Genomic DNA, 9147 nt, shown 5'->3' on the forward strand with positions numbered 1-9147 from the left:
TGCTACTACTTTCCAATCCATTTATTGGCCAATTATAATTCGTTTTACTTTAGTTTAATACTAAGACTGACTATTCTTCCATAACCTTTTGGTTAGTTCTAGTTATGTTTAATTACCTAGATAGGGTTGATATTACTCGACAAATGATGAACATTTTTACGTAATTAAGTAACGTAAGCCCACTAAGATTGTTGGTGTAATTTGAAAAGGCAGGGAACCAACCTAGTGGAGCGTGATGATGCCATTTCGGTACACACAAGTTTGTGAATTTTTCCGAGTAGGTCCACTGAGAGTGCTCACCACTTTCAGGCCAGTGAAGTCCACGTACGTTAGGCCGATGCGATAGCTAGCTAGGTTTCCATTTTGAAAAACTCTTTCTCCGATTATTGACTATTTAATCATCAATTTTTAACCAACCCTCTAACCCTGCCTGCCTTCGATGACATCTCATTATAACTATATAAGGTTTTGTCTCCTTTTATGCCTGCATGAACTTAACCAGGTGGAGAAAGGTTCAAATCTTCAAGTCGTAGAGAGCCTTTCTCTTCATTGACATCTATCTCTAAGTTAACCGAAAATAAGGAAAAACTAATTCAAAATACTTTCTATCCACCATGATCCTAAAATAACTAATATCTATATACTTTTACAGACGATGGAGATGAAGTAATTTATAGCCGATTTTTCAAAAGAAAAGATCAAAGTGCCAAGATATTTAAGTTCATGAGTGCTTTGTTTAAGCAACTATATATTAATGAGTCTACTCATGCTTAAAAGCCAATGTAATACTTCGCTGATCACCGAGCGTAAAGGCTAATTAGTGGGATGATGCAATTCTTTTCGTGACAATCATTTGGATTTTTAATTGTTTGTGCCGGAGCAACAAAATCGACAGACATAATCCAGAAATATATGTCACTCCACTATATCGAAAGCTATCAGAGAGATATGTTAAGTAATTATGTTCAGAATAGGAGCGCAAAATATTTTCCTCCGAATTATAAGTTCAACGATAATATGTTTAGGGTTGATTACATGCATACTTTCTATTAAAGTAGAAAATGAAAAACCTAATGAAGCTACCAGGTTGATTAATTAGAAGTTTTATGTTTGCTGTATGTACGTGTAAATAGAGGTGTATCCTCGCAATCCTTCTGATCAGAACTAGAGCAGCCTTGATGACATATATCGATCAGCTTCATAAAATAGAGCGACAGAGGGATACCGGATACTAATGTTGTAAAGGGTTTAGATTAGAGAATAATTAATCCTATATTAGAGACGGAAATAGTTTTAAGAAGTGAAACCGTACACGCTAATAACGAATCTTTTTAAGAAAGTCTCAAACGAATGCCGGATCTTCCCACCGACTAACTTTTCTATTGTAGAATGACAATGGGCACTATTTACTATATTTATCTAGAAAGAAGCTCTTGTTATGTTTCTTTTCAAGAAATCTGTATGCAGATAGTATCCAGTAGAAGGTATCGAAGAAATGATGCAAACGTGCTTATTGATGGAGTCAAGTTGAGCAAGTATATATGCTTTCAATGGAGGGAATATGATTTGATGGCACTAATTAAATTTTGTGGCTAGCTATCCAAAAATTGGATAATTTATAATGTGGCTGGCACTCAATTTTATGTCAGTACATGTAGTCCTAAGAATCAGCTTCTGAGGTTTTGATATCTTTATACGCGTAAAATTCCTGAGATCCAGCAACAAGGTATGTGATTGTTGCGTTGAAGTTGAACAAATTGTGCTACCTTTTTCTTAGCTAGCTTAGCCAGATTTCATTCTTTCGGTGGGGGTGGGTTGGTTGATTGAGACTATTTTTATATGTGCTCCACCATGCATTAATTCCTTTTAATTTTGTTGGGGATACATCTGTGATTTGTGCATCTTAATATTTGTGATCAAGTAGCATATATGGGGTGAATATCAATTCATTCATGTGCGATATATTAGTTTGCGATCAATCAAGTTGTATCAGCCTAACCATATATGATACGGACATTAGATTTGCAAGAAATAATTTTATTTCTGTATGCATGCAGAGAATTGAGGGATCTTATTGCATGCATGCATATATTATATATATGGATAACTATGTCGATTCCAAGCTAAATATGTTCATCTGTTTTATTAATCTTTCTAGAGAATTAAATGTTTGTGAATATTCTGAAAACAGGTACACGTAATATATAGCTAGTCCGGGATTATATTCCTTAACTTCCTTTTGTGATATATACTATACTCTGAATATGTCTAGATGCTTTGCAGCAGGTAGATAATCTGATAGATACGCTTTTCAGTTGTGTTCGTATATATCAGTAATCAATCTGAGATGAATCTCTTCCGATCCCAAATTGTAGGAGGCACGGCTGAATCTTTCTTCCCAGTGTAAACCTACGTCATTGTTTACATTCGTATCAGCAAGGATTATATTAACGAACTTGCTGCAAAGTGTGAAAAGAACTGATTCTGATGCCATGAATTAATGTCTGCTATATGCTATCTTTAACTCAAAATGTGATGAAACAATGTTATCATCCATTAGCGTACGTTACAATATTATGTTTGCTTTGAACAAGAAAAGAAAAGGTTTATCGGATCGTTATGTTATATAGGAAATTAGAGATGCTTACGTTTGATACATTTCTAGCTCACTAGATCCAATAATCTAGAAAAAGAAAGTGAACTTAGATTTTTAATCCGGATGATTTAGTTCATCATATTGAATTATTGATTGTAGTCAAGCAATTTCAAAAATCGTACCTACACTAAAAGCCCCTAAATTTGATTTGGCATTGTCCGCCTAAAAGTAAAAATGCCGATTGCCTCACGCCACCAGCTACTAGTACTCAATTCAATCACGCACGCACGCACGCACTCGCTGATCGCTGTAAAGAAAAAAGCAATTCGGTTGTTCACGTATGAAAGTTGAGAGAATTCTAGCTAGCTAGAAGCCTAGAAGCAATATATAGTCGACCAGTACCTGCTTTACTGGAATTCTGCTTTTGCATTATTGACTACTTGACACTAATAAATATACAGAGTACATACAAGTTAAGGAAAAGAATTTAAGTACGTAAATTACTAAACTTATCGCTCTCCTAATGAAAACGAAATTCATCCTATAATTGATTTATGTCACCGATCGGCGATCCCTATATATAATTCTACAACATGTAAAGCTAAAAGCATAAAAGTAGCAAGCAAGCTAGCTAGCTACAAAATAAAGTTAAAAGCCTAAAGCATTGACAAGGAGATTACTGAGAAAGGAAGTTCTGCTGTAATTTGATTGGGGTATAATGCATGCATGGCTTGTTAATTTGGGAAGAAAATTAAGAACAGATCGAGACCACCCCAGCTTAAATATTCATATATAGTCAGTGTAATTGATAGTTAATGGAGCACAACCTAGCTAAAATACATTTTGTTAATGTAAAGCAGTGTTGACCAAAAATTGAGGTTAGATAGGCCAACGAATTCACTTAAAACACAAATGATTTAACATGGCAAAAGTTGCTAGGGGACGAAGAGTTCTGGCCTCTAGCGACTAGTGGCGACTTGATTGAACATAAAGGCGTCCCGCATTTTGGGATCTAAAATGAATCTTTGACCAAATTACACTCCTTTATCATTCATAAAATTATTAAACTGGGAAGAAATTGTCGAATTAAAAATTTATACTAAAAGTTCTTTCAACGCACCACCTGGTGTGGTAAGAATAGTCAGAAGGCTTAACATGAAACTCTCACATCTAACGTTCAAGTCCTAACTTCCACCAAGTTGTGGTCACCGTGTTTTCAGGGGTCATTTGATTCGTGCACCTGTAGTCCGGAATTAGTTTAATTTTGTTGAGATATCCTCGTAACTTCTATTTGAATACTGAGTGGATAAGTGTGTTACTGACTGAGTCTAACATAACCAAGGGGGCTTGCTACCTTGATAGATATAAAAAATAAAAAAATTATTCAGCAATACTGTTTTATAACTTTATTAAATTACAAAATTAGAAATAAATCTTTGACTAAACCATTCTTATGTTTAAATAACAATCAATTACTCTATTTAATATAAAGAAGAACGCTCTAGAGCTTTAATTTTCCATGAGCCATGGACGTACAAATGATAGAAGTGCGTTAACCAAAACAAAAAACACCCCATTTTCTTTGCTTGAATACTGGTCAATGTTTAACAATTGTAGATCTAACCTAATTTAAAAAAAAAAAAAATTTGTTCAGTTGGGCCCAACGCCATTATGCCTAAGAATTCTTCTGGCTGGGTATTATTATTTCCAAATAGTAAACGGGCTCAGATGATCCACTTATAATTCAGCGGGGCCCAAACCCTCCAACTAAACTCGTGTGCGCTAAAATTCTTCCCTTCCCTCCAACCCCGGCGAAAATTTGATGCATTCAGTAGAGATTTACAGCTAAGTTTGACTCCTTGCTCTTAAATTATCATAAAAAGAGTAGTGCTAACTCCCTCCTATGAATGTATGGAATTTGTAATGGAGCAATGGTTTTTATTTTAACTCGCAAGCAATTGCTCTAGTATTTTGTTCAAGTACATTCTCAGGTAAGTCAATTTTGTGACTGATGTAGTTGCTTATACTGGTTTTGCTTCATTGTTATCCTTATGGGAAAATGCTCTTCCCCTCATTTCTTATTCTGTTTTCCATTTTGATCAATCCGGTGTTGGTTGGTATAGGAGTTTTAAGTTGTAATGTTTTTCTTATTTATAATCGAAAAGAAAAGAAAAAGTATTTTATAATGTTCCGATGGTTGAAAGAGATATCAATGTCATGTCCTGCATATTAGTTGGTATATAGAATATACTACAATCAACTCAACCATTACCGAGACTTGGAGAATGCTTTAGGTTGGGCCATCGGACTGGTCCGACCATGACAATTGATAAGACGGTCTGACCTAAGATCTTCTATCAGATATGAGAATTAAGCTTTGATACAATAGTTGAAGCAAAATCATTATCCATTGAAAGAATGATGTATACTGAAAGAAGTGGATACTTTTTAAGCTGAAATGTTATCCATAAGTTTGGTCTCTGGGCTGACGTTTCGACCCTTCCTTTTGTTTTGGTTCCGATACAGGTGCTTACTAGCAAGCTTCATCACAGGGATGACCTGAGGCTATGGGACCCGTTTTGATCTATGAAATCTCCTGACTTCGATCTCTATCTAAATCAATAGGAAGATGGGTATTCAAAATGACTGCAAAGTGCAAACTACTGTCGAGTTTGGAAAACTTGGAACTTGGAAGTACTTTCGAGTTTGCCCACTGTTACATTCACTAAACTAATAGATCTAATAGTGGGAGAATTCGCCATATGCTATACTCCGAAGTGTCGTAGAGATCTGAAAGGCTCGAAACAAATTTTCAAAATTTAATTGTACGTTTCAGTTCCTCCCAATTAGAACTTTGCAGCCACGTGCATGACTGGAGAGTGCGTGACTTGACAACGATAGATGTCTGTCGATGCCAACCAGGTAATTTCATCTGTCAAGCAGAAACTAGTGAATCTGACTTACCACCTACTCATCTTTGTTTGGATTACCATTATAACGGATGTTCAACCAGCACCAGGTGTGTCACACATACTGCAAGTGTGACGACAAAATGGTGGGTTGTAATCAATTTGTTGCACAGTTTTGAACAGCAAGAAGTCACAACTGACCCTTCAAATCGAAATTTGAATGTCAAAATTCGGTGGATATGAGTATATGACAAAGTAGTAGTTTAGTATAACATGGATTCGGTTATTGTGTGAAGTTACGAGAAGTTCATAAAACATGGATCATTGTAGATAAGAGAACTTAAAAATATATACATTTTGGAAAACCCCTCTTCCCCAGTCAGCAATTACATACATTTCAACCAAGCTTAGACAGAATATTAAGCCACAGGGTCTCTTAATTCCTACGGAGAGGTCTTTCCCAATTCCCACCGCCCACCGGTTTAAATATCTACAAATAACTATGCTCGATCTACCAAAAAGGTAAATACAAAATCCCTCTACAACTCTACTCATCAACAGACATGTAAGCATAAACAAGCCCTAGATAGATACATTAAGTTAAGATATCAGAATAGGGGAGTGGACATCCAGGGTACCAGTGACTCTGTTAGCACGCCTTGACTACCAATCCTCCTCTATGTCATTTGCACACATTCTTCATTCTCTTTGCAGCTTTAACAAATCCCACAATCACCTGCAACTCGTCGATTTGCTACACCAATAGATCAAACAACATTTTTTAACTGTTAATGATTGGATTAAATAGCAAAATCACTCTGGACTTGGCAAGATGTAAACATGTAATGACCTACTTCTAGTTGGTTACCTAACATTCCCAACATTTGGTCACATTGTCCTCAAATTCCACAACCAACATATATAAGAACTCAGAACTAGAAAAAGAATAACAATGCCAGCAATCCTAAGTACCTGTGACATGAAATGCCTCTGAACAACATCTATTAATTGCTCTTTCGATGGGTTTGGTATGTCATCAACCTATAAAATCATTCAATCATAAGATACAAGACATTAAGTTTTTTTTTTTTTTTATAAGCCAAGAACAGTACAGGACAATCATTCAATCTCGGCAGGTACGCCTGTTAAGTTTTGAGTACTCACAAGATTGAAATGTCGCCAATATCTCCATAGAGCAGCCATCTCCAGTTTCCCAAGGTCAATTTTCTGAACAGGGAGATTTTTCAAATTATAATCAACCTAGACCCTTGCCATCTCCCCAAATATGGAAGAGTATAGTATAAAGTCAAAAAGAGAGCATAGAGATGCTACTCACTGTTGATCCTGACCCTCGAGGAGTAGAAACAGAGCCCTTAGATTGTGAGTCACAAGAGAGAGATCTGCATGTAGTCTTGTGAGATGATCCACATGATTTATGCACTCTATGCCTTGATCTTTGAGATTTTTGGGTATCATCGGATGCTGGGGATGGAAAATAATAGAGGCACAATGAGAAAGAATAGTGGGGCCAGATAAAAAAGTGATAGAGAAATGAGACAATAAAGCTATTATTTTAGAGACATAAAAAAGAAAAAGTAAATACACAACGGATCCTATGTGCCAACCCCTGCCACTTTTATATAGAACATACTGTTCCAAGTTCACGTTTAGAGAGGTCCCCAAAATAAGTTAACTAAAGCATGATGATATTAGGACCCTTATTGGAACTAATACTACTGCACCAATAGGCATAGTTGTAGTCACACAACTAACAGTACTGTGGTCAAGCACAAATTATATCAGTCATTATTCAGTTAACTTTTGAAAAGCAGATGCAAAAGATGAGATAGTATTGGCGGGTTCAAAACCCTCATTTTGTTTTGTTTGTGAAACAAACTCACCCATGTCTGATCCATTCCACTGGACAGTCTCAAAATCAAGGTCATCATCATCCTCATTACCAGTAGGAGCTTCAATTACACTAAGGGCATTCCTCTGAAGCTTTACTTCTATGCCATTTGTAAGGACCTGTTTAGAATCATTAATTAGAATTCTCATGAATAGGCCTGATAAAATCCCAAAAGGTGAACAAATTTTCAGGACACTATGAAGTAAAATAAAATAAAAACACTGTAAAAATCCAATTATATATCCTTATAAGATCTAATTCACAAATCAAAATTATATCGCATAATCAATTTTCTGGATAAAACTGGGGTGGCGATTGCTTCTTCCGGAAATTCAAATTGTACTTTTGAAAGCTCAGATAAGAATAAAAACCAGTAATCCTTCATCCCCACCCATTGCCCACTGCCCAAAAGAGAGACAGGGAAAGCTTCCTGAAGAAAGGTGTAAAACAACTCCAAAGATACTGGCTTTGGCATTTTGAGGAATAACAGAAGTTCATAAAAGAGCAAAGAACATAATCCTCCGTTTATCGAAAAAGAAAGTTAAAATTATAGAATCCCCTGAATTGGTATCCAAAAGGGTTAAGTCCAGATTGAATCACCGAAACAATATGGAACTTTTGGGCAATGGGAAGATGTAAAATGATAGATCTCCAGCAACAATTCAACAAAGAAAAAAAGAAAAAGAAAAAGGAAAAAAGGTACACTTTTTATGAACATTAAGAATGTAATTAATCAAGCCATTGAATCCGCAACATGCGCGGAATTAAATAGGAAAAACAAAGCAAGCCATCAAAAGTTAAATAAAACAGTGATCCTCCAGGGAAAGAAATTGTGAATACTGCAAATTAAATACAAAACAAATCAAAATCCAGTTATTATATTCAACCACTAGCATTAAGTTAATAATTTAACAGAAAACACTCAAAGCAATGAGATAGAGAGAGTAAAATATATTTCTTTAATAGCAAATCAGAAAAAATTAACTTCAAATTAAGCAAAATAATATCAAAAGTCTCAAACTGCAGTCCCACTTTTGCAAGAAATCTAGTAAATCTGCAGATCCAGTAGTAAAATAAACATGCAATGAGAACTCATAGTCCTGATTCAAAATTAGAACCAGTTGCATCCACACACATCTTAATTTGATGCCAATTAAATGGAAAATTGCATAAGAAGAAAAAAATATCAGTATAATAACTATGGTTGAAACTGAAGAGAATAGCACAGTGAAATAAAGCACCAAGCAGAAATTGAATCCAATTGCCTAAACAATTTGCCTGACTAATGCAAACAAACACTCAATGCAGAACTGATTTCCACAATCGGCCAAAGAGAAGAAGGAAATTACCAGCCAATGCCATCCGCCTAACCCAACGGCCTTCTTTACGACGCCTTGGAGACCAACGAGAACGGACTTGGTTCTGTTATTGCCGGTAACCACCACCTTGGTGTGACGTGGCAGCACCGAGAGCTCCTCTTCGCTACTGTCGCCGCAGCTCTGAAACTGCGAGAAACCGCCATTGTTGACGGAGCTCTCCATTGCCTGAAGCATTTTTAGCGGGTGATTTAGTCGGTGAAAACGACGGCGTTAGGTGTCGAAATTGAACTTAAACCGAAGATCATGCATTGCTGGACACGTATTTGGGGGAATTGGAGAGAGGAAGGCGAGAAATTCGAGCGGAATTGGGGTGTTTTTGCAGAGAAGAAACACAAAGGAGGGAGGGAGGGAGGG

At 36.2% G+C, this 9147-nt stretch overlaps 1 protein-coding gene across 1 annotated transcript; it reads right to left on the reverse strand.

Moving 5' to 3' along the window:
- Positions 1–5801: 5801 nt before the first annotated feature.
- Positions 5802–9137, reverse strand: LOC112174284. The gene is made up of 6 exons (XM_024312026.2): positions 8764–9137; positions 7407–7533; positions 6842–6987; positions 6670–6732; positions 6478–6546; positions 5802–6259 (listed from the first exon to the last, which is right to left on the reverse strand). Exons 1-6 carry the CDS (start codon positions 8965–8967, stop codon positions 6188–6190), a joined length of 681 nt encoding a protein of 226 aa, XP_024167794.1. The 5' UTR covers positions 8968–9137; the 3' UTR covers positions 5802–6187.
- Positions 9138–9147: the final 10 nt, after the last annotated feature.

This window comes from Rosa chinensis, chromosome 6 (genome assembly GCF_002994745.2).
Source record: "Rosa chinensis cultivar Old Blush chromosome 6, RchiOBHm-V2, whole genome shotgun sequence".
Lineage (NCBI taxonomy): Eukaryota > Viridiplantae > Streptophyta > Magnoliopsida > Rosales > Rosaceae > Rosa > Rosa chinensis.